At 47.0% G+C, this 23,378-nt stretch overlaps 1 protein-coding gene across 1 annotated transcript in view; it reads left to right on the top strand.

The window, feature by feature from the left end:
* The window catches only part of LOC144773380 (SAM domain-containing protein SAMSN-1-like), a 390,420-nt gene that overhangs the window by 294,843 nt on the left and 72,199 nt on the right, over window positions 1-23,378 (top strand). Inside the window, exon 6 of the mRNA XM_078658350.1 lies at window positions 7,863-8,069. Within this exon, the coding sequence (XP_078514476.1) occupies window positions 7,863-8,069 (207 nt within the window). The remainder of the gene's footprint in view (window positions 1-7,862; window positions 8,070-23,378) is intronic.

The following is a 23,378-nucleotide window of genomic DNA, read 5'->3' as shown; positions in this document are numbered from 1 at the left end:
GCCCCCTGGTCTCAGTCACACAGACTTCTTCGCTCCCTGGTTTCAGTCACACAGACCCCTTCAATGCCTGATTTCAGTCACACAGACCCCTCCACTCTCTGGCTTCAGTCAGTCTCTGGTTTCAGTCACACAGCCCCCTTTGCTCCCTGGATGTAGTCACACAGTCCCTTTTCATGTAGCATGCACTGACTCCCTGTCCCCTCCCATGCCTGGTCTGGGCCTCTCTTCCATGGCCTTGAAAGCTTTAGGGTGTATCTCAGCCACCCCCCCCCCCATACCCCTGACACTGAGAGGCTGTGAGGGGTTCAAGCAGGTAGATGAAGAAGTTTGCAACTTTCGCACTCCGCACCACAGATGGAAACTGAGAAACCGCACCCCATGGCACCACATGCTCCTGGCACCCCCTTTGAATACTTGCTGTTGCTTACCTAATTCCATTGTTTAGTGTTGTTCCCAGGCACCCCAAATGTCTCTTGAAAAAGGTAAATAGCATTTACAATTGAGTAGTTTTGTTGTGAACATCTGGGAACCAAGCAATGTGAAATCTCAAGGCTGCCACTTACAACATAAAGAATCTGATCTACTTTACATAAAAACTACTCTTGAAAACCCAAAATGTAACTGATAACTTATGATACAATACTCTTTGATGGAATAAAAAATAAATGTCACTAACACAACTATTGGCAGATTTGAGATCCATAGACCTTGTTGAGTTTTTGAAGCCCTTTACACAAAATATCCATTATGCTCTTAGGTGTAAAGAAGGAGATAAATGGAAACCGGGTGCAATAAAGAATAATCTCCTGAAATTATTGTAACAGATGTATCTACCTTCGTCACCTGAGGGATTTGATGTGAGTTAACTAAGGACGCAAGTTATACTAAATGCAAATATATTCCCTGCCTTTCAGTGTAGATTACCCTGAAGATTTTTGTTTTTCCAGCAAGCAGAAATACAGGACATCACACTTCCTTGAAAGAGGGGATGCACAGAAGTGGCAATAAAATGCCAACAGCTAGGTGCATACTCCCAGTGGATTACTAAATACCTCAGCTTTAATAGACACTTATTGATTGCAGACGTCTCCATTTCAGTGAAAGTTATCATCAAGCGACCTACTGTTTATTTAAGCATAATGACAGAAAGCGAATTCGGCCGTGTTGCACGCCCCAGCCCATTAGTAGCAATAGTGTGAGTTTCGTCGGAATGCCACCAACTCGCCTCCATTACATATTCAGCCTGTCTTGAAGAATTGTATTAAAAGAACATAAGCTCAAACCGAAATGATGTGCCCACAGTGCATACCCTTTACAGAGTTTACCAGTGAAGAACTTGTTTAGTTTTCTTGTCATGAGGCTCACGAAGCAGACAGCTAGCTATTAAGGCTGTACAGCGCCACGTAGTGACGTGTACAGCCAATACAATGTCACAATTTTCTTGGCTGTCTGCTGGAGGCCTTTTTTAGAGGGCAAAAAGGCATATTTTGCGGTCATCACGCTGATCACTCGATTTCGCGATTATTTCGCGCATCGCAAAATCACGATATCCTGGAGGGGCTGACTATAACTTGCGCCCCCGCAATGCACTGCTGATGATGTCACATATTACATCATTCATGACATCGTTAATGACATCACTGTTGACATCTCAACTGGGGGGTGAGACCATATGGGTTCTCTCCCGAGTCTCATTAGGCCCAGGGAAGCTCTTCTCCAGGGCTTTAAGTATTTTAAAGGGGAGGGCGTCACAAGCGCGCTCCCCAAGCCTCATTAGGCCCCGGGTATCCCATCCACCAGGGCCTTAAGTATTTTAATACATATATTGATGTGCGCAAGGTCACTGGAGTCACCAAAACATGTTATGGTGGATGTGTAACAAATAAATCAAAGTTATTGGAGATCTGTGGGGTCTCTGTCTGGTCCCTTTGGGATTGGAGAATATATGTATATAAAAATAATCTTCTTCTATCAGGCATATTCCCCCTGAGAGTATATATATATACATATAGGTGGGTACCCACCCAGGGCACCCACCATACACAACCGTGGGTGCCGCAGGGGGAGCACCAGAACCTTGCAGCCCCAGCCAACTCTCCACCTACTGAGGAAGCTGGCATTGCTCCCGCCCCCACAGGGAACAGCTATTTATGCTGCTCCTGTTGGGCGGGAGTAATATCTTAATCTGTTTCCGTGCCCGCATCAGTGCAGGAAAACAGATCTCAAGTCTGCTCCCAGGTCACAGGAACGTTTTTAAAAGCTCCCGCCCCCTGGGGGCAAACTTTGTGTTTAGTCTTGTTTGGCGGAAGATTTGAAAAGGCTCCCTCCAGGCGGGAGCAAACACAAGTTTCCCTGCCCATGCTGGTGCCTGGTGTCCCCAGTGCTATTAATGGCTCAAGGGGGGGGACCTTCCGTTTTAAAAAGTTAATTAGGCCTGGGGGATGGGATCCCCAGGGCCTTTGGAGGCTAGGAGAGTGTTGCCACAAGGCACCTTTATACCTTTTGGGACATTTCTGCATAGGGGGTGGGTTCCCCTGTGTGTACAATTGCTTGCGAAGGGGGGCCTAGTGGCCCTTCTCCCTTTAATTGATTAAATCAGCCAAGGGGAATAGGTCCATGGGTGGGGGCAGTTCTCCCCCTTCCCTTATAGAATGCACCACTGTAGGTGGGCTTCCCGTGGACTATAATGGCTCCAGGAGGGGGCTGCATGCTGCCCTACACTTAGTTAAACAATGCAGCCTGGGCCACCATCTTGTCGTTTTTTTGTTGATTTAGCAGTAGTCCCACTGGCTTGCGGCAAAAATTGCCAATTCCTTTTTATTTGTGCCCCAGGGGACTAAGTCCCTGAGTCCTATAATGGCTGCCAGTAAACTTTTTCTGATGTTGCTGGCAGCCAATCAGAGTGCTCACTTGTGCATTGACCCTAGGTAAATAAAGTACCCTGGGCCAATGAGAACGCTCTATTTTTGAATTGCCATTCCCAGAAGAGTCTCTCAAGCCTCTTGCGAACCCAACAGTCAAGATATACAATTATTTTTTAATCTTCATTTCTCAAAAACTACTGAACAAATTTACATCACATCACAAAAAGCACTATCTGCGTACCAAGATCTAGCTTCCTGCCAGATGTGGTGTAATTCCATTCAGTAGTTTTTCCTGTAGTCCTTGTAAAAGAAATTTTAGGAAATGCATGGGGATTTTCTGTTTTCAGTCCCTCGTATTTTCTCAGCCCACACTTGACGGATCACCCTGGCACTTTCCATACACAAACTAGCCAAAATATAGCACCAAGGCTAGGGAGGGCTTAAGACTCCCTCCCATTTAATAAAAAAAGGCTCTGGAGTATGTGCTCCCTGGGGCTTTTAATGGCTTTGGGAGGGAGGCACCCTCCTCTTTATAAAAAAAAAACCTGTGGATGGGGTCCCCAGGGCCAGGGTCAGTGGCCAACATCCAGCCATGTACAGCCAAAGGCCACGTGCAGTGAGAGGTTGGCTGACTTTTGGGAATTTGGCCACAGGCGGGGCCTTGTGGCCAACCACCCACCAAGCACATCTGAACGCCATGCACATTATGTGGTTGACTGCATGCAGGAGGTTGGCCATGGCCAGGCCCTGTTGCCACCCTCCCCACAGTGCACAACTGAAAGCTCTGCTCAGTGTGGGTTTGGCTGCCTTATGACCAACCTCCACCTCGCACAGCAGAAGTCAATGCTCAGCATATGGTTGGCTGCATGCAGGGGGTACCCCAGCCGTGCATGACCGAAAGCCCTTCCCAGTGTGGGGATTGGCTGTGTTTAGGGGGGTTGGCTGCAAACCCTGCAGCCAACCCCCTGTCCCGTAAGGCCAAATGTAGGGGGTTGAAATTACATATGGTAATTAAACATCATTTCATGTTACAAAAGCCCTAGAAATTCACTGAAAACACCAAGTGTTAAAGTAACGTTATAGTTAGGTGAAATGTTCCGTAACACCGTAATATTTTAATCTCTAATAACCACAGAAATTCACCAGTTATAGTTATCTCAAGTAACTATAAATCATGTCCAAAGGTCACTATACCTCGCACCCTTGTTATGCACTGCTAATTACCCCACATATTACATCATTCATGACATGTATGACATCATTGATAATATCACTGAAACATTTGCTGTGAAATTATTGATGAGCAAGCTGTGCATGGTGGGGGCGCAAGTGAAAGGTACCTTAGGGCACAAGTTAAAGTTACTTGAGAGTTACAGAAAAGTTACGTTGTTACTGAAAATTTCACCTAACTATAATTTTACTTTAACCTTTGATTTTTTCAGTGAATATACATCTATGTATCTATCTATGTATCTATCTATCTATCTATATGTATATATTCATATAGATATGTATACATTTTTAACCTTAATTTCTTCTTTAAACTATTGAACGGATTTACACCAAAGCATACGTTATGGGCCAAGATCTAGCTTTTTGCCAAAACTGGTGTAATTCCATTAAGCCGTTTTTGAGGTATCATGGTTCAATTTTCCTATGGAAAATTGCATGGGGGAAAATGCATTTTGGGCCCCCCCCTTTTTCTCGGCCCACGCTGGTGCTTGAGGAATCAGTCTGTAATTTTCCAGAAAGGAGATTAATGTTTTGTGATAATTCTTAAAACAGTTCCAAAATATCCTATATATAGAGATATATATATATATATATATAAATACATAGTGCTCCAACAGTGCCATCAATTGATTCTAGTACCAACATAAGCCACAAGGTCGAAGGCTAAGAAGTTTATATATGTCACCAGAATACTTAGATAGTACTATACTACATGTTTCCCGTTATGTCTATACTATATGTTTGTTTTGGGTTAGACAGCTTGAAAAAGCTGTTTTCTTCAAAGTGCACCTAGCAATGAGCACTGATTCGGAATAGAATGTGGAAGTTACAAAATTAAACAGCTTATATAGTTAATTGCCAATTACATAATTTATTGCCAATTAAAAAATAATTAGCATTAATATAAAATTATTTGTATATCCAATACAGAAGACGGTGAGGGCCCCACAAGTGTGCGAACTAGTGAATATTTCAGGGTATTTTTAAAAATGACGCAGTTATCCAACACTCTATTCTCAGTGGTCCACTGCCACTAGGCCACAGTCCTCATATAATCACAAACTCTTTGAAAGGAGCGTTTGTCAGTTTCCAAAATTGTAATCAATCAATTATTGCATCCAATAAGAATCAAGTCTATCAGTCTAAGCGTTTCATCTACACTTGGTCGTCATCAGGGCTGGAAAAAAGGAAAAATATACACATATCAATTTCAACACCTATACTTATTTCATATATTATTCTTGTACAATACAAACAACATAATCCATGCTGTCTTATGTTTGATTCAAACCATAACTGAAAAAGCCTGTCTATATCCAATCTTTAGAACACGCCTTGACCCAGGATGTAAATCATTGCTATCGTTTTTGTGGATATACAAATGTGCAAATGAATCTTATGTACGAGATCCCACTCCAGCACTTTTAAGCAATCCCAGGTAAACATGTTTAATAAATCACTACAGCATTCATTGTATCACCTGATTCCATGAGTTTGGGGGCCTGTAGGCGGCCCCCTTCACCCAGAGGCATCTGGGAGTTCGACTGAACAGTGTTTGGAACCATTGTAATCAGTCGGTCAAACTCCCTGAACCCGAGTAGGTCGGAAACGATTCCGACAAGGAGTCGGCCGGAATGCTTTCCGACCGACATCGTAATGAGGCCCAAAGTTTAAAGTGAAGTTTGGCAAACTTTGGTTATTGCAGCTTAATATATGTTTAAACATCAGACTATAACTTGCACCACAGAATTCAAACATAATTCGCACACCAGATGTAAAGCTTAGGATCTCAATATTTATTCCAATAAGCAACAACACCTAAAAGTGCAATGTCATTAAATAACAAGACATACTCAAACCAGTAAATTATACTACATTCATAGTCATGTCTTTCATAACTGTAATGGTAGTGATTTATAATTTCATCTGTAAAATTATTTATGACATTTGTTATTCATCTGTCACACCAGGGGTGAGGTCACAGCATCGCATTTGAGAGTTATGGTTTGCATGGAAGTTGTGTGAGTTATTAATTGTTGTCCTAACCATATTTTGAAAATGTCAGTGTTTTTTGTTTTTCTGTCCAAACTCCTAACTGCCCTTTAGCTGTGTTTTTAAGTGCATTTATAAGGTTTTTCTACACATTTCTTAAGGTACCACAACAAAAGCTAACCATAACTTCACTTTTGTTTTTTGCAGTGAATGTACATATGTAAGTATATAGATACAAAAATCAAAGGTTAAAGTGACGTTATAATTAGGTGAAAATGTAAGTTTAAACAGCATATTTCAAACAAAAAAAATCACTGAAATTCACCAGTTATATTTTACTCAAGTAACTATAACTCATGCCCCTGCCATGCAGTGTTGTCATCAGTGATGTTTGCAATGATGTCATAGAATATTTCATGAGTGAGGTCATAGGCAGAAACTGTAAGAAACTGTAACTCGTGCCCTAGCCATGCACTGCTCTTGAGTTTACATACCATATCTCGCATGATATATTAAATGACATCACAAATAAAATAACTGATGAGATCTGAAATTACATCACTGATGACACCACTGTGCATGATCGGTGTGTGAGATACGGTTTCTTCAGACATCTATAACTGGTGAATTTCAGTGTTCATATAGTTTAAAACATTTTATTTTAATTGACACTTTGATCTCAATATACTGTTACTTTCACTTGTGGATTCTTCAGTGCATTAGCAATGTAAAGTAAGATATTATTATCATGGCTAACTGTAACTTCACTTTAACCCTTTTTTTTGTCTGTTTATTATAACTTTGTAACAAAAAACAGACAATTGAGAGAGTTCTTAATTGGTTAAATTCACCAACCCTAGAAGTACATTAGGACGGTTATAAAAGGATAGATTCTTAAAAGGACACAAACAAATGATGTAGCTGCCTATTCAGCTATACATTACAGCTTACCTGTTTGCATCATTTATATCTAAACAATGCCTTTGTCTCAGCCGTGTTTTTACTGTGGTTGGGAAGGGGCATTGCTCACCAGGGTACAGGTGGCAAGGGAAGTGGGCTAATACATGTAACTTTGCCTAAGTAAAGATTAGTCTATTCATGTAAGTCAGACGGGGGAAAGGCTAAGCCAAGGTCTGAGTTAAAATGTACAGAAATAACTATCAAGTGGTTGCATTTAATGGCCATTTGAATCAACAAAACTTCTTGGCAAAGAGGACAGAAAGCCATTGCCAACATTTTACGAATTTTGGTGCATTGAGAATGTATAAAAAAATCACACAACGTCTGCTATATTTTCTTCCATATGTGAGTTTTCTTTTACCACAACATCATGTCTATTCATCCTCGAGCTGATCCTGCTGACGTCTTTACTGAAACTGAGGCTGTGTATCAGGAAGTGTATCTCTGTGTCTCTTTTTTTCTTCTTCCTCTCTCCTCTTATTCTCCCTTTCTCCGCTCCTGTGTCTTTCTCTTTTTCTCACTGTCTCTGTCTCCTCTCTATCACAATCACGTGTGTTTTCATGGAGTTATGCATGCACAACAATGTAACATATGGTCCAGTTTCATATAAAGCCTTTGCATAAATGATATGGCCCGCATTTTAATATGTCTAAAGTATTGCATCTACGCTGTATAAGTCCACTTGAATGCGTTTTGCTATAACACAATCTAATTGTGCATTATTTTACATGGCATTATTTTACAAACATGTACGCTAATCATTGTTTTAAGAAAAATGTGTTTTTGTAATTATTTTTCAACTTATTTCTCCAGAAAGGAGATGTCATAGATATTATCAGTAAAACCCCCATGGGCATGTGGACGGGCATGCTAAACAACAAGGTGGGAAATTTCAAATTCATATATGTCGATATTATCTCAGAAGAGGAAACTGCACCAAAGAAGACACTGGTCCGCAAAAGGAGTAAAAGACCCAGACCTAAAACCCTTCAAGAATTCTTAGAGCGGATCTATCTACAGGTCAGCAAATGTATTCATAGATACTCCAACTTTTGTCTGAAATATAGAACAGAACAGATATTGTGATCACAGTTGATGTGCTGTTATTCTTTGAAAGCAGTAGTACTGCTTTGGGACTAGGTGCCTGATTTAGACTTTGGCGGACTGTTGAAGGATGGATATGGCATCCACTGGTGCCACAGATGATTCTGAACATTGACAAGTGGTTCCTGTCAGTGTTGTAAAACTCTGATGGACTCCTCCATCAAACATGATCACTGTCCATCAAACTTTTCTGAAGTTTTATTTTTTTCTAAAATAAACTCCCACAGCAGGAGTGTTACTGAAAAATGTTAAATGAACAGTACCCTTGGTGTAAGGGTAATTTTTGTATTTTTATTGCCTATCACAGACAATCTGGTGGTGAGAGGCACCCAAAAAATACTTAATGCAGTTTATGGTGCTATGTGTTAACTTCCGACAACCTGTACTCTGTGGGGCCATCAGAGGAGTATGCCAACAACAGAGCTGGAATAGGTTCAGTTGTCAACATACTTAAGACATACCTAAGATCCACCCACCTCTAAATCAGATGTGCGCTCCTTAAGTTTGGCACGGAGGGTACTACAAAATCAGCGCCTATTTATTTATACTGAAGTTTCACTATGACAGGAGTGTTCTTTATTTTAAAACTGCAATAGCCTCGGGTCGTACCTATATCCTTTTTGGGCTTAAACCCTCGAAAAAGGGCACTAAGGGAAATAGTGTTCTTAGTTAATTATCATTTATACTGCATCTTCCTAATGCACATTGCAACACTAAAAGATGTTCTTCTTCCCATATCATCGAGATTTTGTATTAAACATTTAATAATCTTCGCTGTTTTCATGGGTGCTAGAACAGTAAGGGGTAAATGTATCAAGCCTTTTGCGATTCGCAAAGGCCGAAATTCTGCGAATCGCAAAAGGCTTTTTTGCATTTCTGGGAACGTATTAAAAAATCGCAAAATAAAGAATCGCAATAATTTGCGATTCCTTATTTTTCTAAAGCATTTAAGGAATCGCAAATTTTGCGATTCCTTAAATGCGATGTATGTGGGGTTCTGGAAGTGCGAATTTTGGTTAAGAAATCGCAAATTAACACCCACTTGTAGTGTGTGGTAATTTGCGATTTCATTTAAAAATGCCCTATTTGGCATTTGTGAAGGTGGCATGTGACGCAGATACATGCCCATAGGGCATGTATGTGCGCCATATGCACACACATGTAAATTTCAGGGGTGCAGCAGGGTGTCCTTGAGACACCCCTGCACCCTTGAAATTATTCTCAATTTGCGAATTCGCAAAATGCGATTCGCAAATTGAGAAATATTTCGCAATCATTCCTATGGGCCTCCTGGCCCATAGGAATGCATGCGAAATTATTCCTTATTTGCGAATTTGCAAAGTGCGAATTCGCAAATAAGGAAGACTAAGAAATCGCTAAAAAATTGCGATTTTTTACATACATTCCATTTTGCGAATTCTAAATAGCCATTCCTTAAAAATTGCTATTAAGAAACCACAAAATGGAATTTTGATACATCTACCCCTAAATCTTTTCTCCCCAATGTATGCTTACTTTGACAACATGTTGAAATTGTATATGGTGCAGTCAATATAAGTGCAGGTCCATGTTCTTGGCCTCATATTTTCTCTTACATACCTTGTTGAGTATTCACAAATCACATAGATATGCACCTGCCAAGGTTATGCATATAGGAATAATCTTGTAATGGTAAGAGAATACCGCTAAAATGTATGAAGTTGTTTGCCGAGGGCCACTCTAAGGAGAAACATGGAGAAACCCATCACCAAAACATATGCTTCAATTTGTATAAACGGTTATAAATGTGGGCACTGTTATCACAAATTGCCAGGAGTAGTCCTGCAATCCGCTTTGGAAACCATGTACATGTATTTTCTTGATATGTAGCTGTGTGGCAATAAATTATCGTTGTTTACTCTTGGCCCTTTGAGATTCCGACCCTAGTAAGGTGCAACGTGTGAGCCGCAAAGACAAAACATCTATTCAAAGTTTCACAGCCAAACATCGGCAGTAGACACTGATCAGAAATACACACATTTCCAAATTCCACCATCAAGAAGTGCCATTTTTTGCCGCAATGGACTGAAATGGGAAATTGGTCTCTTTACTTTTGTGTGGGAAATTGTACCTAAACGTTTACATGTTGATGCAGACTCTGAGAATCATAACAATTGTAGCTCTGATGCACAGATCCAAGGCAAGAATATTGCTTTCAAAGCATTATCAGAAGTGTATGTTGTATTACATTAGGAACAGTGAACTGCCACCATCTTGTGTACCAACTATGTAACTATGTACAGATGAACTGTTGGACAAAGAATGCATTCATCCATTAGTCTCACTTATGCTTTTTTTTAATGAACATTCATTTAAGCATTTATTAACCTGCTCTTGCTCTATTTTCACTAGTTCTGTTCTTTTATCAGGGAATGTTGTCCTCCAGTTTTTCAAATAGCTTGTGTTGCTTAAAGCACAAGTTACTACTTGTGTAACGATATATCTGTAAGAGACATTAGTTAGTATTAGATTCCTTACCTTAGAATATCCCCAGGCGTCAGACTGGATCCGGAAATTTTTGCGTAGCAGTACCCTTGCGCATCGGTAGGCGTCGTCTGCGGCTCCGCGTCCGTCGTCGGCGTCGTGGGCGCCGTGATGACGTCGTCGGAGTACTTAGACGCCGCCTCCGCGTGCTGACGTCAGTTCTTAGACACAGCTTGTCCGCGCCAGAAACACAGAGCCATGTTAAAAACCAACACTGGGGCCATTGAAACTAGGGCCCTGAAGGGGACAACCCTAACCCTAGATATTGGTTCGCAGAACGGGGAGGATGGGTGGGTCGGTAAGGAATCTAATACTAACTAATGTCTCTTACAGATATATCGTTACACAAGTAGTAACTTGTGCATCTGAAAGAGACACGTTATTATTAGATTCCTTACCTTAGAATAGATACCCTAGCAATACCAACCCCGGTGGTGGGTCTGCGAACCAATACTTACACCAGAAAGTCCTGGAGGACGGAACGGCCAAAGAAGCCATCCCTCCGGACTTGGCTGTCCAGGCAGTAGTGTCTTGCAAACGTGTGCAGCGATGCCCACGTAGCTGCCTGACAGATGTCTTGTAAGGGCACACCCCTGCCCAGGGCAGTGGTAGTCGCCGTGGCTCGGGTAGAATGAGCCCGCAATCCAGCAGGGGGCTCCTTCCAAGCCAAAGAGTAGCATGCCTGGATACACAAGATGATCCACCGGGAGATGGTCCTATTGTGCACCGCTTTCCCCTTCTTAGTGCCCACGTAACCAACAAAGAGTTGGTCATCCACCCGGAACTGGCGTGTGCGATCCAGATAAAACGAGAGCGCACGTTTTGGGTCCAGACGATGGAGCCGCTCTTCCTCTTTAGAGGGATGCGGAGGCGGAAAGAAGGTAGGCAAGGTCATAGACTGCCCAATGTGGAAGGCCGTGACAACCTTGGGCAGGAAAGATGGCTTGGTACGAAGCACCACTTTGTCCGGATGGACAGAAAGGAAAGGTGGAGTACAAGAAAGAGCCTGGAGCTCACTCACTCTCCTGGCAGAGGTGATGGCAACCAGGAAAGCAGTCTTCAGAGTCAGAAGGCGAAGAGGGCAATTGTGAAGTGGCTCAAAGGGAGCGCACATCAGAAAAGTTAGAACCAGGTTCAAGTCCCACTGAGGCATCACAAACGGAACAGGGGGAAATGTGTGAGTGATGCCTTTAAGAAATCTGTTCAAAATAGGGGACTTGAACAAAGAAGGCTGATCAGGTAGCCTGAGAAAGGCTGAAAGGGCAGAAAGGTAGCCCTTGATAGTGCCCAGAGAAGAGCCCTGCTGGGCAAGAGAAAGAAGGAAGAGAAGAACCTCTGAAAGAGGGGCAGCAAGAGGATCCACAGCCTTTGCTGTGCACCATGCCACAAATCTGTTCCACCTGCAGGCGTATACCGACTTTGTGGAGGGACGCCTGGCTGCCAGAATGACGTTACAGACTTCAGGAGGCAAGTCAAATGGCCTCAACTGTCGCCGCTCAATCTCCAAGCATGGAGGTGGAGACTGGACAGGTTCGGGTGGAGGACCGTCCCCTGCTGCTGCGACAGAAGGTCCTCCTGAAGAGGCAGACGAACCGGGGGATCGACTGACATACTGAGTAGCTCAGGATACCAGTACCTTCGAGCCCAGTCCGGAGAAACAAGGATGACTTGGGCCCGGTCGCGCCTGATCTTCTTCAGCACTCTGGGCAGAAGTGGTATAGGCGGAAAGGCGTACAACAGACCGCAACTCCACTCGCGACGAAAAGCGTCTCCGAGCGAGTGCTGCCTTGGAAATTCCAACGCGCAGAACTGATGACATTGCGCGTTCTCTTCGGTGGCGAATAGATCTAACCAAGGCTCTCCCCATTGCTGAAAGAGGCCTTGCGCCACTTCCGAGTTCAGACGCCATTTGTGATCCATCATGCACCGACGGCTGAGCTCGTCCGCCCTGGCGTTCAGAGAACCTGCCAGGTGTTGAGCCACCAGGGTCACGCCCTGGCGTTCCAGCCATTGCCAAAGGCGAAGAGCCTCTTGACAAAGGATCCACGACCCCACACCGCCTTGTTTGTTGCAGTACCACATGGCGGTGGTGTTGTCCGTGAACACCTGCACTACACTCCCCCGGACAGAGGTGAGGAATGCCTTCAGTGCCAGACGAATCGCCCTGAGCTCCAACAGGTTGATGTGGAGCCGGGACTCCGCCGGAGACCAGATGCCTCTGATCTCCGCCTCTCCCATGTGGCCTCCCCAGCCCTGGAGGGACGCGTCCGTCACAACTACGTGCTCCGGTTGGGGTAGGGAGAGGGATCTGCCGCTGACCCAATCGCGGTCCGTAAGCCACCACTGCAGCTGTCTCGCAGTGCCCTCCGAGATCAGAACGTGGTTGGATAGGTTGCCCTGATGCTGGGCCCACTGAAACTTCAGGTCCCACTGCAGAGCCCGCATCCGCCACCTGGCGTGATGCACCAGCAGGATGCAGGAGGCCATCAGCCCCAGAAGCCGCAGCGTCAACCTGACCAAAACCCGGGATAACGGCTGGACGATGGGAATCAGAGCCTGAATATCCCGGACCCGCTGCTCGGGTGGATAAACCCGAAACTGCGCCGAGTCTAGAACCGCTCCGATGAAGAGGAGCTTCTGAGAGGGGCACAGGTGTGTCTTCGGCACATTGATCGAGAACCCCAGCTGATGCAGGAGGTCTGCCGTAGTCTGGAGGTGGCTGACGACTGTCAGGGGCGAGCCCGCCTTCAACAGCCAGTCGTCGAGGTAGGGAAAGACTGAAATCCCCAACCTGCGCAGATGAGCTGCGACCACCGCCATCACCTTTGTGAACACCCGTGGGGCGCTGGTAAGGCCGAAGGGGAGCACGGTAAACTGAAAGTGCTCGTGGCCAACCGTGAACCGCAGGTAGCGCCGGTGGGCCGGCAGGACGGGGATGTGGAAATAAGCGTCCTGCAAGTCCAACGCCACCATCCAGTCTCCTGGATCGAGGGCAGCTAAGACCTGAGCCAGTGTCAGCATCTTGAACTTCTCCTTCCGGAGGAAGCCGTTGACGTTCCGTAGGTCCAAGATAGGGCGCAGGCCCCCTTTGCCCTTCTTGGGTACCAGAAAGTAGTGGGAGTAGCAACCACACCCTACTTCTGGCCCAGGAACGCGCTCGATGGCCCCTTTGGCCAAGAGGGCCGTAACTTCCTCCTGCAGAAGTCACAAGTGATCCCCCGATACACGGTGGTTCTGCGGTGGCATGGTTGGAGGAGTCGCCTCGAAGGGGAGGGAGTAGCCCCTTCGGACGATCTGCAGCACCCACCTGTCCGATGTGACAGTACGCCAGTGGAGGTGGCGATGGCGAACCCTGCCCCCCACTGGCGTCACATGGGCCTGAAAGCACGGACTAGGAGGGTTTAGAGGCGGATGCTACGGGGGAAGGTGTGGACTGACCTCGCCGCTGCCCACGACCGCCCGGACGGCGGTTCCCACGGCCGCCACCGCGTTGGGTATTGCCCTGCGGCGCGTGGCTGGCGGCACGTGCGGGCGCACCCCTTCCGTGGCCACGAAAGGAGTGATAGGCAGCCGGTTGCTGGCGTTGGCCCGAGAGGCCTAAGGACTTGGCCGTAGCTCTGGAGTCCTTAAAACGCTCAAGCGCATGGTCTGCCTTGTCGCAAAGAGGCGACGGCCATCGAACGGCATGTCCATGAGCGTGCTCTGGACATCTGCCGAGAAGTTGGCGGACCTCAGCCAGGCGTGGCGTCTGACCGCCACCGTCGTTGCCATCGCTCTACCCAGCGAGACAGTGGTATCCAGCCCACACCGGATGGAATACTTGGCTGCATCCCGGCCCTCCACAAGGGCTTGGCCTAGTTTGGCCCGTACCTCCAACGGACACTCTGGCAGCACTTCCGCGACCTTATCCCACACAGAGTGGGTGTAACGTCCCAAGAGGCAGGCGGTGTTGGAAGACCGCAGGCCCAAACTAATGGATGAGAAGATCTTCTTCCCATACTGGTCATACCTCTTGGATTCCCGATCCGGCGGGGCCGACGGGAATGCGGTTTGGGAATTGAAGGCCTGGATAACCAGGCTCTCGGGGGTAGGGTGGGAGGACAGAAAACATGGGTCGCCCGGGGCGGGGCGGTGGCGTCTGGCCACGTTCCAATCTACGGGCGAACCCGTAGCGGGCTTGGACCAAGTGCCCAGAAGAACGTCAGTCAAGGCCTCATTAAAGGGCAGCAGAGGCTCGGCCGAGCTTGCCTGCGGTTTAAGGACCTCAGTGAGGAGGTTAGTCCTCACGGCCGCGACGGGAGCTCAAGGTTTAAGGCCTTGGCAGCCCTCATCAGCACCACACTATATGTTGCCCCCTCCTCCGAAGCCAGGGTAGGAGGGGAGACAAACCCAGGGTCTGGAGAGGTGTCCAGGCCACTGGACTCCCCAAGGTCTTCCGTCCAGTCCTCACGAGACTGACACTCCCTGGTCAGAGGGTCCTCAGACCCCTCCCAGTCCTCTCCTTCGCCCATCTCCTGAAATTCAGGGTCCTCAACCAATGGGGCCTGTTCATATAAGTGAAATTCACCCAACGGCGTCTGGAGCGGCGCCCAACGGGGCCGCCCCGACGGCCGAACAGGAACGGAAGTAGAACCGGGGTCGGCGCCGCCCGAGGACGGCGCCGGAGGCGACACCTGAGGGTCCGACGCCGGGGAGGTCGTCAGATCCACCGGCGACGAACCAGAACCCGAAGGAGGACCAGCGGCGTCCTGCGGCGCCGGGCCCGAAGGCACCGGCGGCGTCGGAACAACTGGACCCCTCGGCGCCGGGCCCGAAGGCGCCGGCGGCGTCCGGATAACAGGGGCCTGCGGCGCCGGGCCCGAAGGCATCGGCGGCGTCGGGGCCGGAGCCGCCGACCCGCTAGGACTCCCAGACGGGTCCGCTGGGCCCGGTGGCGCCGCGGAGCCCGTCGGAGGAGAGAGTTTCCTCATGGCCATGAGGAAGCGCTCGACCTCCTCCGGCGTCGCGTTGAGCCCAGGGTATGGGGCTGGACGCGGCGCCCGCAACTCCGACGGAGCCGCGTGGGCGGTGTCACCCGAACCCCCGGCCGCATCGCGCGAGCGTCGTGGGGAGTCCGAGGAGCGATGACGCCGCTTGGACCTCTTGTGCCGCTTACCTGACGACGACTTCGACCCGGAGGAGTGCGGCCTACTCTCGGAGCTGTGGAGGCTCCGGGCCCGCGACCTGTCCCTCGACCTCCCATGGGATCGGGACCTCTCGCGGCGCGGGACCGACTGCCGGAGTTTGAGTCGCCTACGGGACCGCTCCCACCTGGCTTTCGAAGAGAGGGCCCGGCAGTCGGAGCAGGCATTGTCGTCGTGGTCGACGCCCAAACACGACAAACACACGCGGTGAGGATCCATGACCGACATCAGCCGGTCGCAATCGTCGCAATGCTTGAAGCCGGGCATCCCTATCGGCACCGTTTCGGAGTCGAGAGACTCGAAATAGTAATCAAAAGGATCAAAAAGGTTAGTCAAAATTGACTAGGGTTACTGCTTTTTCCAGATCTGCGCTTGCTGGCGCGGAAAAAAGAAGAACTGACGTCAGCACGCGGAGGCGGCGTCTAAGTACTCCGACGACGTCATCACGGCGCCGACGACGCCGACGACGGACGCGGAGCCGCAGACGACGCCTACCGACGCGCAAGGGTACTGCTACGCAAAAATTTCCGGATCCAGTCTGACGCCTGGGGATATTCTAAGGTAAGGAATCTAATACTAACGTGTCTCTTTCAGATGGAACAGGTGCTGACTGCCTACTCACCCTAATGCCTTTCCTTCCCTAAGGGAAAACTGTCCTAAGAAAACAGACTTGCTTTTCCAAATCAGTTACATATCAGTGTTGTGCCACTGCAATAGGGGCTGGTGCATTACATACACTTCCAGATTCCAGTGGGGAGGGGATGTGCCTTGCACGCCCTTCCTAATTGTGATTCGAAACGAGCTGCAAACCCCTTATGTGATTCTGAAAGGCTTTTCTGAATCACAAAAGGAGTTTAGCACATGGCCAATCACCACTTCCGAGCTGCAAATCCTGTGATTTTTCGAAAATGGTTTACCATAATATTAACAATTGTGGATATTTTTAATATGTTTGCAAATCGAACACTTCAACATTAGAGAGGAACCTGGTATTTTAATCAGGGCTTTCTTTCTAATTATCCAGCTTGTTGTTTTAAAATATTGATCGTAAGGACTAAAGCCCAATCATGGTTCTAGCAATGAAAAAGATGTATTCAGTAAATATCTCTATAATGCATTCATACTATTATATTCCGATGGTTAAGCACTTGCACTTTAGCTAATAACCAACAGGATCCCATCAATGTTGTTTGGTTTTAATCGTGAATGTAAAGATATATTTTTATTTTGGGGGGAAATTTGTAAAGATTTTATTTAACCATATACAATAAACTATGACTATGACTAGAGAATTACTGTTGAAAATCTCAACAAACATGCACACATTTTTAATGAGTGATGGTGTAAATGTGAGCTTGGATTGTGCCCATGCAGCCAAGCCTGTAAAATTACAATGCATATCAGATCTAACATTCAAGAGAGCCGGATGTGGATCTGAATGACCATCCAAGATGAAAGGGTGAAGGTGCACTCTGAACATGGACTCAGTACTCCTGGTGATGGGCAAATATAAACATGCACTAATGACTTCTGAGGAATGGGCTGGTCACAAATTACAGTTAGGTTTAATGCATGATGGTGCAAATCTGGACATGTATTCATGATTACTGAGCGATGGGCCAAATCTGAACATGCTTAACAGTGGCAATGGTAATCCTAACATATGGAGAATGTAATGAGGTTATTAAGTGATCCACAGTTTGTAAAGATGAATCAGCAAGAACATATTGTTGATGAAATAGTAGGTTTATTGCTGTAATGCCTCAGGCACCATCAACTCTCTGCCATTAGACGTACTGCCTCAAAATGATGCATGGAACGCCACCTACAGCACAACATTGCATCTGTACATTCCTTTGCACATGCACAGGGTACCACAAAGAGTTCATCTTGGGGCTATGGTGCCCACACCTTCATAATCCTAGCATTGTCTTAACATTGGCCATTTAGGAAATATTGTAGGACTCTTTCAACATTGGAGCTTGCACTAGTATTATGCTGATAATTTTTTATAAATATATTGGGGACATTGTTGGCACAAACTGGCATATTAGTAAATCATGTATTTTTATGACACTTTTGCTAGTGCCGTCAGAGGCCCTACCCTTTAAGATTAGTGTTAGCTAGCTGCATTCATCTTTGCGCCCACTCATCAATGCCTTCATTCACTCACAAAATCTTCCAGGCATTCATCAAGGCACTTACTTATTCAACCCATCATCTATTTATAAACTCCCTCAACCTGTACTCATCTGCGCACGTGGTCAATTATTAAGTACATTCAGGCTGTGGTTGGTTCCCCTATGCACTGGCTCATATATGCATCCATCGACTCATAAGCACGTTCACCCATCCATGCAAACACAAACTGAGCAATCAATGAAGAATCAGTTTCACTTATAAAACAGCACAACCTGTTTTTTTGCCAATTCTTGTCATAGCCGTTTTCCCTATTCTTTTTTAAGTTAAACATAGCTGTGCATAGTCCAGTTTGAAGCTGGTTTGTTCACCCAGTCCTCCTAACGAGCTGGGAGGCATTTAAACTCTCATCTGTTATAATCAACAAATCTCTCTTCCAGGATCCTCGCCTAACCTGATTGTGCACATATTCCTCATTAAAGCAAATGCATGCATATGTGCTTGACTAATAGCAGTGAGATCTGCTGTGACACCTTTCATGTAGCAACAGCATGCTCAACAATGTGCTCAGTACAAAAATAGAAAGAAATGGCCAGTCATCAGTAAAAAGAGGAAATGGATAAAGTAAAACTTAGCCACTAGAAGCGGCACACTTTCAGTCTCAGCAAAAAAAAAAATACATATATATATATTAGCTTTGCATAGTTCTAAAATAGTGCAAAATTCGGCCTGTTTAAGCACATTTGCAGCATCTGGTGCCAAATTAAACTCTGCAGTTTTGGGTCTTCTAGTGCAGTAGCTTTGACTGAGGCTACGAAATATTGCATATGGAAGGAAATGTCATTGAAAGTATAACGGAATGAGATTAAAAGGTCGCAGGGACAAATTTGGATTAAACAGTAGCTTGGAAATCTTCCCAAAATTGTCACATTTACCATTCAACTCTCCATTGGGATACCACAATCATTCGAGTTTTGACAATGACAGGCTTCATGCCAGCAAAGATGCATCTGGCTCTACTAGTGGTGCCACCAAGTTACTAAGAGGGTCTGTGGCTGCTTAGAATTTTTTTTTTTTAATAAATTTGTTTATTCAGTTTTTTATAAAGATGATACAGAATACAACAGTGCAGCATTATTACAATTTGATTTCATTTAAGGGTGTGTACAGAACCCAGGCAGGGGGAAACATGTATTCTCAATGTCATAAATGAGGGAGGAGTGACCAAGATCTCCCTTCTTCCCTCATCCACCATATGGTAATAGAGCGGTGTGTGTGCATAATGGAGGGGGGTTCCATTCTCAGACTCGAGCCCGTCTCTACATCTATTCAAGGAACTATCATAAATCTCTCCCTGATCTGATCCACATACACTGTTGGGTGATGCATGTGAGTCCAATACACCCTCCTGCTCACACTCACCATTTGCAGCTGTGATTCCTTCCTCATCACTCCCATCCTGTTCCTCCCCCTCCCCTTGTTCACTATCAGTGTCCCCAAGTGCATCCAACATACTCTACCATGTCTCAATATCCTTGCCGCATGTTCATCCGTACACCCTCTCTGAAGCCTACACTCCTCGGCCACCACCCACTCCAGCAGGTTCGCCCTCTATTTAGGGAGCCTGGTGGTATGTATGTATGTATGGGATTTGTAGAGCGCAGGAATCACCCCTGTAGGGGTATCTCCGCGCTACTGTATCAGAAAAGTCAGATGAAACATCGGCAGACAGGATTAAGCTCTAAATAATGCAGTTTTCAGGAGTTTTCTGAAACAGAGCAAATTAGAGCATTTGTGCAGGTCCTCGGGCAAGGTGTTCCAAAATTTCGAGGCTAGATGGACAACGATTTTGCCTCCTTTTCTAAACTTCTTAAACCGGGGGATCACCAGCAACCCTTTACCTTCCGATCTAAGAAGGCGATTCAAACAGTAGACTTTACATTTGTCTGACAGGTAGCTGGAGCTCGCACCATATAAAGCTTTATGGATGAGACAGCAAAGCTTAAAATTAATTCTCTGGCATATGGGGAGCCAGTGAAGTTGTAACAGTGGACCTGAAGAGGTGGAGGTGTTTTTTTAAGTGCCAAGTGATCCGCCACATTTTGTACAATCTGCAGTCTGTTTAATAGGGACTCATTTGCAGATGCCAACAAAGCATTACAATAATCCAAGCGGACAATGATCAATGCGTGAATCAGGGCTCTTTGTACAGAAAGAGGCAACTATCGAAATACTCTGTGCAAAAGGCTAAGGGTGTGGTAGCAAGTCCTTGCCGTAGTCATCACTTGGTCCTTCATGGAATACATCTATGCGTACTCCCAGGTTTTTTGCCATCAAAGTAGGAGTAGGGGCAGGACCCAATGTTGTAGGCCACCACCTAGGGTCCAGAAACTCTGGGCTGACCCAAACAGCAAGATTTTTTGTCTTGAATGCATTTAATTGCAGACAGTGGTTCATCATCAACTCCGATATAGCCAACAGGCCTTTAGCAAAATGCTGATCAATAGACTCACTGTCCTTGACAAAGGACAGGAGCAATTGGATATCGTCAGCATAAGAGAAAGGAGTGAAACCGTACTCCCTAATAACCTTGGCAAAGGGGGCCACATAGATATTAAAGAAAGTTGGGCTCAAACAAGAGCCCTGGGGCACCCCCTTAGAGAGTTTCAAGGTTTGAGAGCGGAATGGACCCAGGTGAATGGTCTGAGTGCGCTGGTCTAGGAAACTGATAAGCCATTTAAGTGTCTGTCCCTGCAGACTGGCCTCCCACAGTTGAAAAATCAATTTCTGATGAGAGACCGTGTCGAAGGTTGCTGTCAGATCCAATAAGACCAGTTTCACAGCTATATTGTCATCCAGTGCCATTTTACTATGATCCGTAACCCCAATAAGGGTAGTCTCTGTGGAGTGGTTGGGTCTAAACCCAGATAGAGAGGGATCAAGAACTGCATATTTGTCGAGGTAGTCCATTAACTGAGTGTTAATATAACTCTCCGCCATTTTACTCATCAACGGGAGGAGTGAAATGGGGCGGTAATTAGAGAGTACATCAGCAGACAGTTGATCTTTCTTCTTAATACGAAGTTCTTGAGCGGACTTCCAATCAAGAGGCAGGATACATTTGCTTAAAGAGGTGTTCAAAATATCAGTAATAGGGGCGGCTAGAAGCAGAGCAAGCAGGGCATATTTCTGTGCTGGCAACACATCTAGGGAAGGGAAGGATTTTGCCGTACTAAGCATGGCTTCCACCTGAGAGATCTGAATACCTTTAAAACAACCCAGGCCTTGATCTAAGTCCTTAACCATGAGAGAACTAGAGTCAATGGGCTCCGTGTGACAGGGATTTTGAGGGAATTGATTATAAATCAAATTAATTTTATCCTCGGGGTGCACAGCTATGTTGTCACACAGTCACTGAGAGGAGATAGTCTGTTGTGCACAGGCTGTGGGCTTAGTGAAGGATGTAAGGACTTTATATAGCTCCCTTGTCGAATTTCCTGCCTGGTTCAGTTTTAATATAACATGATTTTTCCGTGCTATTTTTTAATTCTTGTGATAAGCAGCAAGGGCCAGTTTGAAATGGAATCTTTCACTATCTAGGTGGTATTTACGCCAGCTTTTTTCCAGCACTTTACTTCTGGATTTTTCCAACCGTAACTCTGCCGTGTACCAATCTTCACTTTTTTCCCGAAATTTGATAAGTCGATGTTTTAATGGAGCCAGCATATCAATTATTGTGCTAATATTATTATTAAAGACCCTCAGCTTCATGGTACTGTCCATGTGTTCATCGAATATCTGGTCGTATATAGATTGCTGAAAGAGTCATACGTGACTTTATGCCATCGTCTTTGGAGGGCTATCTGGGCACCTCCAGCCGATTGCTTTCTGAGGCAGCTGGTAATCTGAAAAGGAATCATGGAATGATCCGACCACATCAATGGGCAAGGAGGATCGGCACTTGGGGAATTAGTGAATATGATATCCAGGGTATGACCTTCCAAATGTGAGGGGCCAGTATTAATCTTTCCCAGGTCTAAAGTGGCCATGTCAGCTAAGAAGCTAGTAGCTTCAGAGTTCTCTTTATCCTCACTAAGGATATTAAAATCCCCTAAAAGTAGAAAATGATTGGAGGCAATAATGTGAGTAGCAATTTTCTCAATTCATTTCTGATTAAAATCTTTAAGTGGCCCCGGAGGGCGATATAAAAGCACACCCTTTAGAGTTCCTCCACAGGGCTTGGTCGCTCCACACTCTGCTGCCGCTCCTGCCTGCCTGCCGCCTCCTGACCTCGCTCTCCGCTGCTCCTTCCCGCCGACCCCGCTGATCGCCGCTTGATTTCCCGCCGCTGCCTCCCTGCGGGCCCGCCCCCCCCGTGATCCCATTTGCCGCCCCGCTCCCTTACTTAAGGGGACTGAAGGGGACCACAGAGTGTGACCGCTCAGCCCTCCACAGGGCTTGGTCGCTCCACACTCTGCTGCCGCTCCTGCCTGCCTGCCGCCTCCTCACCTCGCTCTCCGCTGCTCCTTCCCGCCGACCCCGCTGATTGCCGCTGGATTTCCCGCCGCTGCCTCCCTGCGGCCCCGCCCCCCGTGATCCCATTTGCCGCCCCGCTCCCTTACTTAAGGGGACTGAAGGGGACCACAGAGTGTGACCGCTCAGCCCTCCACAGGGCTTGGTCGCTCCACACTCTGCTGCCGCTCCTGCCTGCCTGCCGCCTCCTGACCTCGCTCTCCGCTGCTCCTTCCCGCCGCCCCGCTGATCGCCGCTGGATTTCCCGCCGCTGCCTCCCTGCGGCCCGCCCCCCCGTGATCCCATTTGCCGCCCCGCTCCCTTACTTAAGGGGACTGAAGGGGACCACAGAGTGTGACCGCTCAGCCCTCCACAGGGCTTGGTCGCTCCACACTCTGCTGCCGCTCCTGCCTGCGGCCTCCTGACCTCGCTCTCCACTGCTCCTTCCCGCCGACCCCGCTGATCGCCGCTGGATTTCCCGCCGCTGCCTCCCTGCGGCCCCGCCCCCCTGTGATCCCATTTGCCGCCCCGCTCCCGTCACCCAGCTGCTCCTCCCTCCCGGCTCCTTACTTATGACACCCCCTGAGCGACCGCGCAGCGGACGCGCGCAGCGGGAGCACCGACGGAGCGCCGAAGGTGCGCCAAAGGTAAGCCCGTCTGCGCCCGTCCGCGCCTGGACCGCGCCCAGTGCCAGGACCCCTGGCCCCCGACAACGCCAGCCCACACGACGGACCTACGACGCCGCAACTCTCAACGCACTCAATGTCGGCCGGAACCACGCCTGCTGCCGAGCCACCCCGAGACGCACCCACGGACCCTTCACCTGCCTCACCTGCAAGTTCACCTGCCTCCGAACCTGCCCCGCACC

Source organism: Lissotriton helveticus, chromosome 8 (genome assembly GCF_964261635.1).
Source record: "Lissotriton helveticus chromosome 8, aLisHel1.1, whole genome shotgun sequence".
NCBI classification, from domain to species: domain Eukaryota; kingdom Metazoa; phylum Chordata; class Amphibia; order Caudata; family Salamandridae; genus Lissotriton; species Lissotriton helveticus.
Note: the sequence above shows the minus strand (reverse complement) of the source record. Positions and strands in the feature narration are given on the sequence as shown.